Source organism: Pimephales promelas, chromosome 14, assembly GCF_988280905.1.
Source record: "Pimephales promelas chromosome 14, fPimPro1.hap1.1, whole genome shotgun sequence".
NCBI classification, from domain to species: Eukaryota; Metazoa; Chordata; class Actinopteri; order Cypriniformes; family Leuciscidae; genus Pimephales; species Pimephales promelas.
In genome coordinates this window covers 31,485,225-31,504,361 of record NC_142782.1, presented here as the reverse complement: position 1 = coordinate 31,504,361, position 19,137 = coordinate 31,485,225, and the positions used below count along the sequence as shown (strand labels likewise).

General features: G+C 37.9%; 1 protein-coding gene across 2 annotated transcripts; it reads left to right on the top strand.

Annotated features, from left to right (window-relative positions):
* The first annotated feature begins 80 nt into the window (after positions 1–80).
* On the top strand, positions 81–17,996 carry mbd1a (methyl-CpG binding domain protein 1a). 2 transcript variants are annotated; one of them, XM_039665731.2, is made up of 14 exons: positions 81–203; positions 2,542–3,033; positions 4,992–5,106; positions 6,614–7,140; positions 7,269–7,345; positions 7,442–7,482; positions 9,044–9,100; positions 9,243–9,278; positions 10,542–10,577; positions 11,479–11,655; positions 12,969–13,277; positions 13,802–13,882; positions 14,616–14,855; positions 17,505–17,996. In XM_039665731.2, exons 2-14 carry the CDS (start codon positions 2,807–2,809, stop codon positions 17,970–17,972), a joined length of 2,391 nt encoding a protein of 796 aa, XP_039521665.2. In that variant the 5' UTR covers positions 81–203; positions 2,542–2,806; the 3' UTR covers positions 17,973–17,996. The 2 variants fall into 2 exon arrangements, with proteins under 2 accessions (XP_039521665.2, XP_039521674.2); XM_039665740.2 differs by lacking the exon at positions 9,044–9,100.
* The last annotated feature ends 1,141 nt before the right edge of the window (positions 17,997–19,137 follow it).

The following is a 19,137-nucleotide window of genomic DNA, read 5'->3' as shown; positions in this document are numbered from 1 at the left end:
GTGTATCATTTAAAGGCGAATATGATTGCAGGCACTCAACGCTGAGCGACTGTTCAACCGCTAAATTTAATTCAGTTTCAGTAAGGATCGACTTCCTACGATGCTCGTGTTCGCGCATGCGCAGTAGATCGCCAAAAGTATCGCTGATCGGAGAGAACGAGGCGCAGATGAACGGCTCGATCGACGGCGCGAGACGCGATGAGGTAAGAATGTCAAAATGCTGCACGTATTCGATTCATTGTTTGTTTTTGTGCATGGCAAAACGTGTGTTTATAAAACGCAGGTGACGTCATAATTAATAGCTATCGCTCTAGTAAATGAACCGAAAGATCGGCGTGGTTCCGTGCAAGAGAGAGCGTTCGGAAAGTCGTTTCGAGGCTGCATCGCTGAAAGCAAGCTATGGGGAGTGTGTGGAAGGGGAGGGTTAACAGCGAAGGGGGGCTGCTTCAGCTCATTCAGCACACAGCGAAATGGACGTGGTAGAGTCGTGGAAAATAAACTTATCGTGTCTTTAAAACCTATCACAAATAATAAAGCATGTTGTCCGTGAAATGCCCTTGCGAAACGCTTGATGTTTGTTGAGTATGTCATTAATTGTCACGTTATATCGGACGTGTTTTTGATCGCTCGCCCGGACAGCATTCCTCATTCCAGCGATCTGTAATGGAGGCTGGCGAAACTCGTGTCGATTTTTTTTATTTAGCTCGCCGATCTTTTTTTATCGCGTTTAGAAAGGTATAAATGTTAGGAATCGCACGCGATGACGCATAACTTTAATATTTTAAGTTAGATAAGTTTATTTGCGCTGAAAAAAGTGGATCGCGCTATTATTTATATAATTGTTCACGCGCTGTTTTCACGATCTATCGCCACCAGGGCCACGAGTTCACATCAACTTGCGATCATTGTCAATTTTTATTTATTTTTTATACATGTAGGCTATGAAACGTCAATAAAAGCTACTGAAGTCGTTTATATTATCTCACAAAACTATAATACAGCATTGTCAACTTTAACATTTTCTGCAATACATCAAAAATTAAATTTAATGCACTGTGCAAAATACATGCACGTCTAACGTGTATGAGATGTCATTGCTCTTTGGACGAACTAAAATGCTTTATGTAAAAATGGTAATAACGACATACTCCGAGACCATTATAATCTATTGCTAAAGAAATAACCCAGATCTTGGTCATAAACACAATACAGATGTAATAATGATTGCATAATCATACTTGTATTTTTGCTTGTGTTGCATTTAATTAAAAGGAAAATGATTAACGCTGTTTAATGTTTCTTGTTGGGTGTTATTTTTTTAACATTCCACTTTTTGGTATATCTTGAGTGTAACTGACTGAATTTTCAGATTTTTTTAGAACCTGATTTACAGAAATTTGCTTTTTTGTTCATTATGGTTTATTCTACACTGTTCTGCATTTGTTATAGCCAATTTAAATTGAATATTTAGACAATTTTGATAGAGAAACTATAAAGTATAACCCTCTTACTGAAGCTCCAATTTGGAAAATTAAAATACTTTGAATCTGCATATGGAACAGTCAATTTTGTTCTTGGCAGCTGTAGTTAATAAGAAAAAGAATATAAAGTTGATACTGAACCACTGTAATTATTATTTTCTAACTCTATGAGAGATGTCTGAAAATGGCTGGCTCAGCATTTTGAATATTACTGATTACTGAGCAGATTCAGTGAGTTTCTTGCTGACTTGCTAACCTTTATAAGATATCTTCCTCAACAAGCTGTATTTGTAACTTTAAACAAATAGCTGTGTGACCCAGATTTGAGCTGAAACCTACAGCGAGGTTTCATTTACCACTGAGATGTTGACATCTATTTTGTCATGTTTGTATTATTGTGAATCTTTAAAAGTGTCTATTACCTTGGTCAACCTTCCAGCAGTTTTCTTAAAGAGCAGTTGTTTTAAACAGATGGTCTTAATTTCATATAATGTGGGCTTCAGGAAATGAAGTATTTTCTGCTAGACACATTTTAACAAATGATGGCTGCTTGCGTATTTCATTGCCATAGTAATTGCGCTGCATTGCAGACATCGAATGTTCTCAGCCCATTTGTATCGACCTCCCTGCCATCGCTGCTGGGCTCTCTGCAATTCTGTCACCATGGCAACCACTCGTTTCGGCCCCGTTCTATAAATATTCTCCTTCACGCTTGTTCATCGTGTTTCTGCTAGCTTGACTCATTTTCAACAGCCCGATTTTATAGAGGGATTTTATTTACACATCGGTTACGTTGCAGTGGAAAAACTTGATTATAAGCTTTTGCTGAAATAGTTTATTCAAATAGTGATTTGCACATCATGATACAAGTGCGTCAACATCATATTTCTTTAAACTGCAATGACGATGTTACGCTGTGTGTGTGATTTGTTCTCAATGCATGGTATGTCTTTAGAAATAAATTAAGCTGCAACAAGAAGTTCAGACTGTACCGTAATAATAATTTAATAGCATATACAGTTTGGTGTGTAAGTCTCTAATATCAGCATTCTCTTTACAGGTATAATGTAATCATCCATAACCAGTAAAGACATAGATGAAGTGTTGGCTCTTTGACATTTCATGAAATCCAAGCTATCGTAACATTGTGAGATGAAATGAACACCTCAGACTTCTTTGGACTAGAAAGTCGTTTTTCCTATTTAAAAATGTGAGTCAGAGATTCAATATCCAAACTCTTCCTGGGATGACTCCAAGTCAAAACCATTGGTCTCACAAATCTACTAGTAAAATAGAGTCCTCGAGGCCAGAGGAAAAGATCAGATATGACGGATGAGCTGAACATGGCGTCAGCTGAACCGGAGACGATGAACCCGCAAGAGACTGTGCCGGCCCTCTTGAGTGAGAATCATCTGAATGGAGCAGATTTTGCTACCGCCGTTGAGGATACTGAGTGGGACAACATGCCTGGAATAGTGACGGTTGAGTTGCCACCTGATTGGCTGAAGCCAATGGAAGAGGATGAAGATGGTGTTGAGGGTGTCCGGAGCATGTATGTGCCTTACTTTCTTCATTTTTGTTTACATTTGGTGGAATATTCTGTATAGGCAGTATGTTGCCTGGAAACATTTTAAGTCCAAATGTCTGAGAAGAATACATTAAAATTTAAAGGGTTAGTTCACCCAAAAATGAAAATTAAGTCATTAATTACTCACCCCCATGCTGTAGCAACCCCGTAAGACCTTCGTTCGTCTTCGGAACACAAATGAAGATATTTTTGATTAAATTTGAGAGCTGTATAATATAACTACCACATTGGCTCCTAAAGGACTGCCTCTTGACGGCCCAGAAAGTCAATGAAGAAAATGTTTAAATATCCCAAGTGACTACCGTGGCTCAACTATATGTTTATCAAGCGACGAGAATACTTTTTGTGCGAAAAAACAAACAAAAATAACGAGTTTATTCGACTATTCCTTTTCTTCCTTGTAGGCCAGAACGAGACTTCCTTAGATTTCCACGACGCATGCGCGAGAATTGCGATCTGAAGTAGTGTAAGCAGATTGCAATTCTCGCGCATGCATATTAGCATCCACACCAGTGCACAATAAGACTCTTTATTCTAACTGTACATTCACACCGCTGCCGACTTGAGCGTCAAAGAAGCTCTGGCCGCCCTGTTAAGGAAGCTTGTTGATGATTTAAACGCGCTGACGTTGCGGGGAGAATAGAAGTGTCACAACATGAAATGTAATAAACAGAAAAAAACGAGCAATACATTGAAGAAACCTTTTATAATAACAGCATTTTTATAACCGTTTTGGTCACATTTGGTCGGGAAAAAAAATAGTTAGCTATTATTATTATTATTATTGCATTACTGCTCTAAAACGAGCATTCGTAAATATTTCAAATAAAAGTTTCGCTCATGCGGTCCCTATAAGCAAACAACGTCATGTCATGAATTATACGAAACCAGTAGGAAACACAGCAACGGCAATGATTAGCTTCTCTTCCATTTTCTTGGAACTAAGAGGACGTCTATATTCCGATTGGTTGCTGGCGTTTTGCTGCTGCTTGCCGCTGAACCGCGTCACAGCTCATTACCATTAAGTTGAGCTGCTTTCAATTTCTGATTGACGCTCAAAACGCCCAAAACATGACGCCGATGGATTTGACGCTCCGTGCAGCTGAGAAAAGCCAGCTTATATGATGAAGATATTTAATTTAGGCTTTTATTCACACAAACATTCATCAACGCACACATCAGATATGGTAATTGGTAGAGCCAGACCGATATATCGGCAGACCGATATTATCGGCCGATATTAGGCATTTTTCAAACGGTATCGGCAGTTATAATGGGCGATAAACGAATATTTCAAAAATAAAATAAAAACGGACGAAACACGCTTGAACCATGTCATCAGTGTTGGAGTTGTATAGTTTGTCCACCAGAGGGCACTCTACACCGTTCCTGTTGGCAACACTCGTTGAGTTCGTCACGATACATACATTGCTTGAACAACAATTAAAAGAACATCCCCATCAGTTCTCTTAACTCAAATAAGCATGACAAAATTTGTGACTATCATGTCCAGTTTCAAATAAATAAATAAAATATCGGCCGATATATCGGAATATCGGATTTTAAAACCCAAAAATATTTGTATCGGTGTCGGCCTTCAAAGTCCTTTATCGGTTGGGCTCTAGTAATTGGAAGCTCAAGCATAAAAATATTGTAATTTTTGCTCAGAAGATGAATGGAAGTGTTACGGGGTTGGAACGACATGAGGGTGAGTAAATATAATTTTTGGGTGAACTATCCCTTTAAGACCTCGATTTTCTTTCATATAAATATTGAAATGTATTTGATAATGAATAAATGTGACATGAAGTGAAGAAATGGATCAATCAGATTCAGTTGGGAATATGGAGGCGCTGCAAAACATGTTCAGACATTCATATCACACGTGGATCATAACTTTTGTACTTCTCGTATTCTCACAGTCCGAAAGTAAAACGACGCAGAGGTCGGCCTCCGAATGCCAAAAATGTTAGACAAGGACTTACTCGTTTAGATTTCAAGAAAGGAAGACGCATGGATCGCACTCGGAGAACTAAGGTTTGTGTTGCGTTTTCTGTCTTTTGTTTGCATTGCTAGAGAGAATATTGTGTACAGTTAAGAGAAATAATATTTTGTTTATTTTTAGAACATTTTTGAAAATCTATTTTTTTTTTTTTTGTTGAAAGTCTTTTTTTCTTAAAGTTTTAAAATGACCTTATTATGCCTAATTAAAGGTTCCTCATTTTGATTTGGAGTCTCCTAAAAAACATTAATTTTCTCCTAGCATAAATTGCAGCATGACCTCTTTTCTCTCAGTGTTTAATGTGCGATCATGGATCCGATTTCTCGAAACCCTTCCTTTCTGAGAGCTTCTCTGCACTGACAGCCCAGTCTGTTGTGATTGGTCTATTTTGATTAATCAGATGATCTAGTCTGTTGTGATTGGTGTACTCTGCTCTGATTGGTCAGATGACCCAGTCTGTTGTGATTGGTCTACTCTGCTCTGATTGGTCAGATGACCCAGTCTGTTGTGATTGGTTTACTCTGTTTGGTCAGATGACCCAGGCTGTTGCGATTGGTTTACTCTGATTGGTCAGATGACCCAGGCTGTTGCGATTGGTTTACTCTGATTGGTCAGACGACCCAGTCTGTTGTGATTGGTTTACTCTGTTTGGTCAGATGACCCAGGCTGTTGCGATTGGTCAACTCTGATTGGTCATATGACCCAATCTCTTGTGATTGGTTTACTCTGATTGGTCAGATAACCCAGTCTGTTTTGATTGGTCTACTCTGCTCTAATTGGTCAGATAACCCAGTCTGTTTTGATTGGTCTACTCTGCTCTGATTGGTCAGATGACCCAGTCTGTTGCGATTGGTCTACTCTGATTGGTCCGATGACCCAGTCTGTTTGTTTTTGGTCTACTCTGCTCTGATTAGTCCGATGACCTAGTCTGTTGTGATTGGTCTACTCTGCTCTGATTGGTCAGATGACCCAGGCCGTTTTGATTGGTCTACTCTGATTGGTCAGATGGCCTAGTCCGTTGTGATTGGTCTACTCTGCTTTAATAGGTCAGATGACCCAGTCTGTTGTAATTGCCCATTACCATATCTAAATTTCAGCTCGGGATGTTTCCTCAGCCTTTGTAACGATGCCACCCGTTTTACCGAATCAATTCCTATATCCTCATCCTTTGGAAGAGCATGCAAGGTGGATTTGCATTCGTAGCGCCAAAACAGCATCTTGTTGAGTTCAGAATTGGTTTGTTCATTCGGGAGACAATAACTTTATTTATTGTTTACTTTGAGCTTTAAAACTTTGCAGACCATTTATGTTCTCAAACAGCTATATTACACACTGAATGAAAGGTAATATCCAAAAAACGCATAATAGGGTCACTTTAATGATTATGAGTGCAATTTACAGAATTTAGGATTAATTGACATTCGATTTTTAGTTAATATGTAATTATCGATTTTTAGTAAATATAATCTGCTTTTAATTTAATCATAAATTATAACATTTTCATACATTTCTTTTTTCTCTGTGGTTGCTTGTCATAAACAGAGTGTTCTTTCCCAGTTGGAAATTACCAAACGTTCAAGTCTCTCATCAAGAACAGCCACTCCCCGCCCAGACCCAACCCACACGCCTAAAGTTTTACCCAGAACAATCCAGAGCATCATTCACAGCTCGACATCCACACCCCAGAGCCCCCAAGGACCCCGACTCACCCCCTGCTCACCCGCAGGAGTCCGCAGCCTCTCCAACACACCCAACGCAGAGTTTAACAGCCCACCGCGCCTCACGAGAGTCTCGCCGCTCAATATCGACACATCCAGGACACGGGATTTCATCCACTCTCCTTCAGTAAAAGTGGGGAATGTTTCCCAACAGTTCATCAGTTCCTCTAGCGAACCTGGGAAAGACGGCTCTGAGCTGCCCCTTCGACTCTGGCTTTATCCATCTCTAGAGCCCATTAGCCCTACAAAAACTCAGGATGATTTCATCTCAGATCATGTATTTTCGCCAGATTTTCCAGATTCTAGGCTTAATGGAACAATGGGGCTGAAGGAAAGCCATCCAGTGCTCAGGTGAACAAAATCAGACTCATTTTACACTGCCCAGAATGCCGATCTTCTATATTTGCTGTTGTTTTTTCAACTAGGGCCTTCACGAATGTAGTAAGTAGTAACGAACCTAGTTGTTTCTCTTTCTCTAGCAAATGTGAAAACTGTGGCTCCCCATTTTCTGCTCAGAAGCCTGGAGACACGTTGTGCTTCAGATGTAGGCCCAAATGTATGTGAATTTACAATTACTCCTTTCATTTCAGCAAGCATGATATTCATGATATTCCTTTTTTGTTGTTTAATTTCTACATGTTCTCGTTTGCAGCAGAGAAGAAGTACTCTCCTCCAAACATTGTGTTCAGGAAGGTATGTATTTCTGTCAGTCCTGCTTCTCCTTGTTTTCTGTCACTGATTCTTGAGACCTGGGATAATACAGAAAGTTTTATGTGGCAAAAATGATTTTGAATTAAAGTCACCATGAAATAACATTTATGGAAGATTTCAGTATTTGTTAAGTCTGTGCACATCATTGTTTTCTTTAAAACCATGTTCCCTCATAATCTTTAATCAAAGTAACTTTCACTCACTCTTGTACAACCTGTCACTCACATAAGATCCACCAATAGCAAACCACAACCATCCAGATCCAATCAATTCCTCATGGACAAAATCATGTCCCGCCATACATTTTTTCTTGTTTGGGAAGCCGATTCCCTTGGATATACGTCACAATAGGAAAGAAAACACTTAATTTTTCAATTAAGTTTAATATATATATATCTACCTTGTGATTCTACTTCCTCTATTTTTAGTTTTTTTCCTTGCTTTCTCTAATACTCACAGGCGGATACAAATAATGTGTTCTGTCATTCATCATATACTGACACTTGAGAGTGTAAAATTGATTTTTAGAAAAATGACTGTGGACAAAAATCATTTTGCTTATAACACAAGTATTAAATACAGCCACCATTTTCTGTTTTAGGGTAGTGAGGAATATTGTAGTAATTTTACTAACATAGAGAAAAATTGAATGGCAAATTTTTTGTTAAGAAAATTGTAGTTATCCCATGTCTCATTTCTGTATTATGCTGTGTCTGTGTTCACATTAGTTGAATGAGAGGTTGCTTTGGCGATACTTTTGGGTCTTAATATCTGAACTAACACAAGCTAGTTTCCCATTTGTTCTGCTCTGTCTACTAGCCAAATAACGGTTGTTTTCTCCCTTTAAAGGGATAGTTCACTTTGAAATTAATTTTTAATATGTTTTAGCTTACCTCAAGGGCATCCAAGATGTAGGTGTCTTTGTTTCCGCAGTAGTTTCAATTTTGATATTTTTAGGTCAAACCGTTCGTGTCTGTCAGTCATATAATGGAGGTCTATGGTCACCACCTCAAAGAGCATGCACAAAGAAGTCCAAATTAAACATGATTTAATGACTCGTAAATATAAGTACACGTTGATGGCCTAAGACACAAAACGAGCGGTTCGTGTGAGAAAACGAACAGTATTTATATAGTTTTTTTACAGGAAAAACTATATAAATACTGTTCGTTTGAGGTGGTGACCATAGACCTCCATTATATGACTGACAGACAAGAACGGTTTGACCTAAAAATATCAAAATTGAAACTACTGCGGAAACAAAGACACCTACATCTTGGATGCCCTTGAGGTAAGCTAAAACATACCAAAAATTAATTTCAAAGTGAACTATCCCTTCAAGTAGCTGAACAAAGTCCAGATTATCCTTCATTTCTCTAGTAGCATTATTAACTTCATTCTTTTATTTTCTTGAATATTCTTTTCTAGAAACATTTTCCTTTTATTTATGATTCTGTTAAAAGTAGCACTTTTGTTTATCATATTTCTTTTGCTTCTTTTTATTATTATGCATTTGTATGTTTTTTTGATTATTATTTTCAAGGTGGGGCAGGATCAGTGGGAGGTTGGGAAAACAAAACATCCAAGAAAACAAATACTGGTAAAACATATAAAATCATAATGACACATTCATGATATATATGGGCTGCAGCATTCACAAAAGCATTGCCAAAGATCATCACATAATCCGTCTGTAGTTAAACTACGTGTATACCAAAGCATAATGCCACTATCTCCTGCAGAAACCACATCCCAAATACAAGAAAATTGACACAAAGGTGAGTGTTTATTTTTCTTATAGCTTTCTATAGCTTCTTTTTTAACCCTTTGATGCACAACATGGGTCTAAATAGACCTAATTTCATCATTCAGTATTCCGTGTACTCTTCAATTAACTTGTTTTAGAGAATCATTCCCATTCCTAATTTAAAATTTTCTTTTTTTACTTTTCAAAAATGACCCATATAGGAACCTTTGATATCTATAAATTGTATAAATATATTTACTGCAGAAAACTATTCACCTGCCACACATTTCACAGGCCGCTTTTATATATTCCATGCATGTAAGTTTTATTTAATACATTTGTTTTGTCACAGAAAATATTTGATATTTTGTGAAAAGATATGAAGATATAGCCTAATATTTAAATGTTTAGGCTAAGGCTTACCTTGAAATAAAGGTACACTATAGTTCAATTTCAGTGTTATCGGTTATATGTGTGACAAAGTGACTAATAAACATTTCAAATGTTACAGTAAATGTGTTGATCTAAACATTGGTTAACAGTGTCATTGGTTATTCTAACAAAAAGTTTTCTTTATTGTTTTGTTTTAGCACGCTTGCATAGATGCATAAATTTTGAATATTCATAAATCATGAAATTTATAGATCATGAAATATTAAATGCTCAAATAAAGTGATTTAAAAAAAAAATACAAAGCCATGCATGAAATATTGTAGGAAATGAATACGGGTCTTTTTAGACCCATGTTGTGCATTAGAGGGGGTATCCATGGCTTGCGCATCAAAGGGTTAAAAGTTATATCAGTTCAATGATTGGTTGCTCATTCATGAAACTGTCAGCGCTGCATTTTAATGATGTTAAATTACAGATACTACCACTACTACAGTACATCCCATCAAGAGTTAATTGAACATTAGGAATGATTCATTTTTACACAGTTTTTTTAGTAGTATTGAAAGTAAAGTGTTAATTATTCAACGTTTAAATACTTTGTCATAGCTTAAAATATAGTTTCAAAAAGAAGCAAATCATTCATTGGATAACTTTGAAACTTAAAGCAGTTTGACGTGTTTATTTGGTCTGTATAATTTAAAATTAGTGTAAACGCAAACTTGGATCATATGCATCAACTTTTTTCAGTGTTGACTATAGATTTTGGAGACCTGTTTGGAAATAGTCATCGTTTCTTTTGTTCTGTTCATAGTGAAACAGTTATTACACGCTTAACCACTGTTGGAGTAGGAGTGCTGTGCTTAAAATACTGATCCAGGTTTCTTTTGTATGTGTTGTTTAGGATTTTGTCCCTGATGGTGGTGATGATGAGGATTGGGTGAGTGAGTGCATCATCACATTATCGCACAGACAGCACTAGTTGAAATCTCACGGATAGCACTAATCTTGTGTAGTTTTGTTTGACTCTGCTAATGATTGTGGCATGGGATGATTTTTAACCCTTTAGTAACTTATTTGACATGCAAAATGTCTTAAGTCCAAATGATCAAAAGCTGTCGTACACAATCTTCTACGTTCCTTGTCCTTGTTCCTGTTGTCTGATTGATAGCAAGTAAAAAGGCCTTTTAGTACATCCCTGTTCAGGTCATGGTACATGTCTTTTTGCTGTGAAATCTTTAATGATTTTTTTATAAAATATATGTACGAATAACTTTTATAATCCTTAGTAATATTGCAAGATGAACACTTACTGGACTGAAGCGACTTACTTGATTATCCAGACATCATTTTGTAGAAAAATGATGTTAAAATGTGAGTATCAAATATGATCCATTAGGCTTTTGAGGGAGCATTTATTTGTCATCCTTGTATTGCATTGAATTATATTGTTTTAAACTCCCTTAACTAAACTAAGCATTTAAATATCATCTTACTTAGACATTATTGGCAGATATAGAGTGATAAATTTATTTAATGTAAATTAACCACTGTTATAAAGATCTCATTGATGTTTTTTTTATTAAAAGTTATTAGAATTTCATCTTTCTTTTTGGCCATAAAAATAACAGCAATTTTTTTGCTCAGTTTGTGCCATTGAATAAAATTGAGGAGTATGAGTTATATATTATTTTATTTTATACTCATGGTTCAATAAACATTTGCATTTAAAAAAATGTCTTTTCCTGATTATAGCGGAACTCATAAACCCCCTTAAAAAGTCAAATGTCAAAAAAATCTTTTAGTCCTTTATTAATTTCTCTGTCTACTCTTGCTTTTAGGCTCAAAAGAAACGGAGTCGCAGAATGTGTCGGCAGTGTGACGCGTGTCTTCGTGAAGACGACTGTGGCATATGCGACTTCTGCATGGACAAGCCCAAGTATGGTGGCAGTAACAAGAAAAGGCAGAAATGTCGCTTACGACAGTGCAAGTTTGAGTCAAAGCTTCATGGTGCAAATGTACGTATCTGTGTGATTAAAATCACTCAAGAGTTCCAGTGTTGGGTGTAACGCATTACTAGTAACCCGAGTTATGTAATCCGATTACTTTTTTCAAGTAACTAGTAAAATAATGCATTACTTTTGAATTTACAACAAAATATCTTTTTGAAATAAGTAACGTTTTCCCATTTTTTTGTTGAGAGAAATCTGGAGGAAAGGTGTTTGTGTGTAAACATGATGGTTATTGTAGTTCTAAACTATATGTGAGCATGCATTTACTCATTTGACATCAAGAAACATATTTAGTATTCCTCAAAATGAATAAATAGAGTGAACTGCAAACTCAGAATATTATACCTGCAATAATTAAATATGTTAAATATACTTTAAAGGGATACTCCACTTTTTTTGGAAATGCTAAAAGTGGTACCGCCAGAACCAGAGATCGGCTGAATAGATTCAAAAATGGTAAAACTCGACAGTTTAACACTGGGGGAGTTGTAAAATGAGCCTATTTCCCAAAAAAAAGTGGAGTATCCCTATAAATCTCACTTTATTAACCAATATTTTTGCTGCTGACCTTCAAATTATCTGAAATGGATATTAAGCTAAAAATCAAAAATGTCTTTAGATAAACATCACGTTTATTTCTAAAGTAATAGTGTTGAACTTTCTTCTTCTGTGATCCAAAATGGCAGCACAGCTGACAAAGTTGACCAGACGTCTGCAAAAAAATAGACTTTTTAAAGCTACACTGTGTGTTTTTTACCCCCATCTAGCGGTGAAAAGGTATATTCCGATTTCATTTTAACTCCTACGGTGGCCAATGTAGTCCAAGATTAACATAGCTTCCAGTTCGACCTCGTCCATGAGTGTTAACTCAAACGTAAACGCTTGAATTAACGGGTATGTCCCTCTTTGGCTAATGTACTTTCAAGATGGAGGGGCAACATGGCGACCGACATTAGAACCCCTTACCCGTATGTATTTTCAATGGCATATTATACACTCACGAGAATACTTTATTACTTGAACGAAGTAAATATACATTAATGAGCACATATATTTTTGAAAGAACTAAGTGTTTTTAGCTAAGGATAAACCAAAAGAGTTACACAGTGTAGCTTTAAACAAACAAGCAAGCCCAGCCCAGGTGTGACAAACTAACGCAAAAGTAGCGTTCAATTAGTTACTTTTTTAGGGAGTAATACTGTATTGTAACACATTACTTTAAAAAGTAATCTTTTCCCAACACTGGTTATCACCTGACCATCACTACACATTTCGGAGGTCCATTTTTCGATATCTATGTTTTATCATATCGTATGCAGAGAAAGCAGAGTCCGTCCCTTTCACGAAGAAGAGGAAACATGAAACCCAAACTCAAGAGGCGTGGGAGATCAACAAAAAAGCGGAGATTTAGAAGCAAACCCTGGGAGGATGATGACGATGACGACGATGATGATGACGAAGATGAAATGTCTGAAAAGGACAATGACGAAGACGAAGGGCGACCGTTTAAAATGAACGGCTCCAAGGCCAGAGGAAAGAAGAAATGGAATTACAGTTTTAAGGAAGAGGACGACGACATGTTCATTGAGGCCGTGATCGAGGATGACGAACCATCCAACGTAGAGGAGGTTTCTGATTTCTAAATGTTTGCAGTCAGAGAATTAAATGTTGCACAACCAAAACACAAAACAAGGTCTAAGTCTGCATTCACATCATACATGACAACGTTTTTAGACTCAAATTATTGTGGAATGGATCCATGTGCAAATTTGTTGTTGATGACAGCAAAGTGCTTCATAACTTCATTAGTCACAACTCAATGCTTGTGTCAAATACTAAAAAACCAAAGTACAGTGGCTATAATAAAATGCCATAACATTTAAAAGTTAGAGTTAGAAACATCAGAGCTGTCATAAATTTCAGAACATGTTTTCAATTAGTGTTTATGGGATTATGGGAGTCAGAAAGTTGTCAGTAATTATGGTAATTTATGACTTAATTGCAGCATTAGACTAAAAGTAGACTTTCAGTTTCAGCAGAAGGTCGCCATCTACAATGTAATTTAATCAAGAAATATGAATTATTTTAATTAATGTTTATTTGGTTATTAAAAATGTTTAATGTTAGATTATCTCGTTGCCTGTTTTCATAGGATCCTGATATTTTGGACAATGAGAGATCAATGATGGCGTCTAATGTGATGTACTCCAACACCTCTGGACTCGGTGCTCAGGTAAGACTTGCTACATCATTTTCGTCCAGCCTTGGTTCTGGAATTCATTTCTTAGTTACTTGGCATTAAAAAATCTAGACTAAAGCATTTCATGCATTTTTGCAATTGCTTTTATCCAAAGGGGCATGCATTGCATTCAGGGTTTTAGGACTGCATGATTTTTCTGATTAAAAAAAAAGGTTTGCTGTGCTTGTTTGCAAAATCTGGCCTAAATGTTATGATTATATATCAATATGGCTACACAATAGTAATAATAATTAGTAGTAGTAATATTTTTTTATGCTCTAGTGATTAAACATCCCATAATTAACATTAGGTAGATGCTTGTTACCTTGGTTGCCTGCTTGCCATCTCAGCACGACTTCACTGTAAAAAAAATTGTTGGTTTAACTTAAAATATTAAGTAACCTGGTTGCTTTAATTTTAAGTTGATTGAACTTAATACAATGAAGGAGATTGATTTAATCATCAGAAACTCAAAATAATAAGTTATCTGATCTTAATAAATTATTTAAGTTGATTTGACACAAGAAAAAATGTTGTGATTAACAAATCTAGTGACAGTGTAGTGATTCCCACTTCTAATATAACAGTGATTTCTCTGATTGGAGAATCTCGATTCTTTTTGAGTTTTTCAGCAGGATGTTACATTTACAATATCCAAATATAGATGTTGCAAATGTTGATGGCCGTTGAAAGCTGCCGTTTGTTTAGATATCAGCATGTTTCGCAGGGATTATACTACAACATGCCGGTGGCGCCTCATATGCTTGGATCAGTACCTATGTGCAACAACAATCAGATGCCGCTGGGTGAGGTCATCGGTTCTTTGCCGATGGGGGATGATGCGACTCAGAATGGTTTTCTTCAGATTGAGATGGTGAGAGTGGGGTCACCACCATCACATTTCACTGAAGAACCGCAGAACACACAACAACACATGCTAGAACATCAACCGGAGGCCACGCCGATGGTGAGTCACACTCGACATCTGTCTCCACTACTACTCAATACACTATTGTTTAAAACTTTGGGGTCTTTAAGGTTTATGTTTTAGAAAGAAGGCTCTTATGTGCACAAAGGCTGTATTTACTTTATCAAAAATGGCATAAAACAGTAATATTGTTAAGTATTATTTCAACACTTGTGCTTTTTAAGGAAACCGTGATAAACGTTTTTCAGGATTCTTTGACGATTAGTTGTATTATGAATGTCTTTTGAGAACACGGTGAGGCGCGAGAGCGGCGTGGCTTATCGGACATAGAAACAGTAACTAAAATGCTTCTGCCTTCAGGAAGAATGTACAGAGTGCCCAAATGTCGATTGAACTGGTTTTAGAGTACCCACATGTCGATTGAACTGGTTTCAGAGTGCCCAAATATCGATTGAACCGGTTTCAGAGTGATTGATTGAACCGATTTCAGAGTGCCCAAATGTCGATTGAACCAATTTCAGAGTGATTGATTGAACCGGTTTCAGAGTGCCCAAATGTCGATTGAACCGGTTTCAGAGTGATTGATTGAACCGGTTTCAGAGTGCCCAAATGTCGATTGAACCGGTTTCAGAGTGATTGATTGAACCGGTTTCAGAGTGTCTAAATGTCGATTGAACCGGTTTCAGAGTGATTGATTGAACTGGTTTCAGAGTGCCCAAATGTCAGTTGTAACCAAATGTTGATTAAACCGGTTTCAGAGTACCCACATGTCGATTGAACCGGTTTCAGAGTGATTGATTGAACCGGTTTCAGAGTGATTGATTGAACCGGTTTCAGAGTGATTGATTGAACCGGTTTCAGAGTGTCTAAATATCGATTGAACCGGTTTCAGAGTGATTGATTGAACCGGTTTCAGAGTGCCCAAATATCGATTGAGCCGGTTTCAGAGTGATTGATTGAACCGGTTTCACAGTGTCTAAATATCGATTGAACCGGTTTCAGAGTGATTGATTGAACCGGTTTCAGAGTGCCCAAATATCGATTGAGCCGGTTTCAGAGTGATTGATTGAACCGGTTTCAGAGTGTCTAAATATCGATTGAACCGGTTTCAGAGTGATTGATTGAACCGGTTTCAGAGTGCCCAAATATCGATTGAGCCGGTTTCAGAGTGATTGATTGAACCGGTTTCACAGTGTCTAAATATCGATTGAACCGGTTTCAGAGTGATTGATTGAACCGGTTTCAGAGTGCCCAAATATCGATTGAGCCGGTTTCAGAGTGATTGATTGAACCGGTTTCACAGTGTCTAAATATCGATTGAACCGGTTTCAGAGTGATTGATTGAACCGGTTTCAGAGTGCCCAAATATCGATTGAACCGGTTTCAGAGTGATTGATTGAACCGGATTCAGAGTGATTGATTGAACCGGTTTCAGAGTGTCTAAATATCGATTGAACCGGTTTCAGAGTGATTGATTGAACCGGTTTCAGTGTGTCTAAATGTCAATTGAACCGGTTTCAGAGTGCCCAAATATCGATTGAACCGGTTTCAGAGTGATTGATTGAACCGGTTTCAGAGTGTCCAAATGTCGTTTGAACTGGTTTCAGACTGTCCAAATGTCAATTGAACCGGTTTCAGAGTGCTTGAATGTCGATTGAACCGGTTTCAGAGTCCCCAAATATCGGTTTCAGAGTGCCCAAATGTCGACTGAACCGGTTTTAGAGTGTCACAATGTCGATTGAACCGGTTTCAGAGTGCCCAAATGTCAATTGAACGGGTTTCAGACTGTCAAAATGTCGACTGAACCGGTTTCAGAGTGCCCAAATGTCGATTGAACCGGTTTTAGAGTGCCCAAATGTCCATTAAAGCGGTTTCAGAGTGCCCAAATAACGATTCAACCGGTTTCAGAGTGCCATTTTGTCCATTAAACCGGTTTCAGAGTGCCCAATTGTCGAAGCAGTTTCAGAGTGCCCAAATAACGATTAAACCGGTTTCAGAGTGCCCAAATGTCAATTAAACCGGTTTCAGAGTGCCCAAATGTCGATTGAACTGGTTTCAGAGTCCCCAAATGTCGATTGAACCGGTTTTAGAGTGCCTAAATGTCCATTAAACCGGTTTCAGAGCGCCCAAATGTTGATTGAAGCGGTATCAGAGTGCCCTAATGGTGATTGAACCGGTTTCAGAGTGAACAAATGGCGATTGAACTGGTTTCAGAGTGCCCACATGTCAATTAAACCGATTTAAAGATTCTTCTGTTACCATTCTATTGGACTTTTGAATGACAGGGACAAAGGCCAATGATTGTGCCTGGTTTGGACTGATTACTTAACATTATCTAATTATTGCTCTATATTATAATTTTTATTTATTGTTACTTTATTGCTGGTCTTAAGGTTTTTGCACCCCTATTTGTGTGATAACAGTGGTCTTTTTAAATTACATGTTTTACATGGTCTACATGTTTTGCTCTACCGTATGAATTGTTTACGCGAGATACATCATGTGATTGATTCATTCTTAGAGTTTATTTATAAATTCTCATCTATTTTTATTTCTTTTTAATGTGTCATTTTCATTCTGGAAATGGGGCAGACACCGTGCCCAAGACAAATTTCCCTAAGGCGACAATAAAGTATACAATACAATACACACCTACCAACAATGTCAATGTCACATCTGCTTTTGTAGATCACTCAGATCTTCAGTCTGGCGGCAGCAGAGAGCGACTGCGACCGAGACCAAGGCCTGATGGAGCTGTTCACCATCCTAGGCCAGACCGTGCTGCCCGCTCACTGGGTGTGTGTCATGGCCAAAGGCCCCGTCCTCCAGCTCCTGCAGTGCTCCAAGCTCTCCACCATGGCTGACACCATCGTCCAGATCGAGAAGGGCTTCTTCTACCAGGTCAGCGTTCAGAACCAGCCTCTCCTGCTCATGCACGCCATCTACTCGCGCCACCCAACCTGCCTCGAGACGCTCGATCATGTGGTGTCGCTCCTGCTAGACCTGGAAGGGCTGGGTGTGTGTCAGGGCTACCAGAGCCTCGACATGGGTTCGCCCTGGGAGCCCAGAATGTGCGTCCGAGCGGCACTGTGCGATTTGCTCATTTCCAAGGACGAAGAACATTGTGTGAAATGCTCGCAGCCTGTGGAGGGCTGAATCATCTTCCACGAGTATTTACTGTAGTTTTTGGAAAAATCCTCCACCAGTTTTTAAGCTTAGAGTGCAGTTAGAGCCGTCTCCAACTTACGGAGCCCCACAAATGACATAAATCATGGCCACTTTGAACTAATACTTTGGATTGGGGAACGAATTGTTACAGTGCAGCCACGATTTAGTAAATTGAGGAACGAATTATACCGTGTGCACGATTTTCTTAGAACAAGGGAACGAATTAGTAAAAAGTCGTGGGAGCAAACTGTTAATTCATTGCCACGATATACATTTTTTCCCCAGCATGTCATGTGCAGGGCTCCGTACCAACCTCACATCCTAATCTACATCCAAAATGGTGCTTCTTTGTTTGTTGTTTTATTTTCAGAAATGTGCAGGTTAGTGATGCGGACTCCCGAAAAACATTGAGTTTTGCCAAAATCCTTTCTTTCCGTCACTTCAACTCTCATTTAAACTACCTCTCGATCATTTTATGGACCAATTTCAACCTTGAACTTCCCAGGTGCCCTTATTCAGGCTGAGTTATTGATTCAGAGCTGTTTGGTGAACATGTTTATTGTTGTACAATGAAAATAGTATTATTAACTGCCTTTGTTGTGGTAAATTTTGGGGTTGTATGTTCAAACCTAAACTCTTTAAAGACAATTTTAAAATCCAAAATCGCTCAACCTTTAGAAATAGGCTACTTTTTATCGATGGCAAGCTTACAATGTATTTAATTTGTACCCCAAAGCAAGCATACGATCGGTCATAATGTGTTTTCACGTCTTCTTTTTTTAAAGCAGAAATCTTGTTTGAGCGTTTTATGCAAAGAAAGATGCGCTCTGGTCTTTTTTTGTCCTGTTGTTAATCACACCTGCTTTCATGTGACTGAATTGTGTTACGCATGATAAAGTGCAACTAATGGCATCTGTGTGCTGTTGTGTGTATTAATCCCAGCCTAGTGTATACGTCCGACCGGAGAAGGCCTGGTGAACGCCATGTTTTATTACACTGATTGGCCTTCCTACGGTTTATGCATATTTAAAATCGTTAAATCAATGCAGACAAAATCACACCCTTGTTTTTATTTTAGAGCAACGTTTTGTGTTTTTCATTCCTGAGTGATTTAATTAAAATATCGGCAGCATAATCAAATTTGTTAACCTGT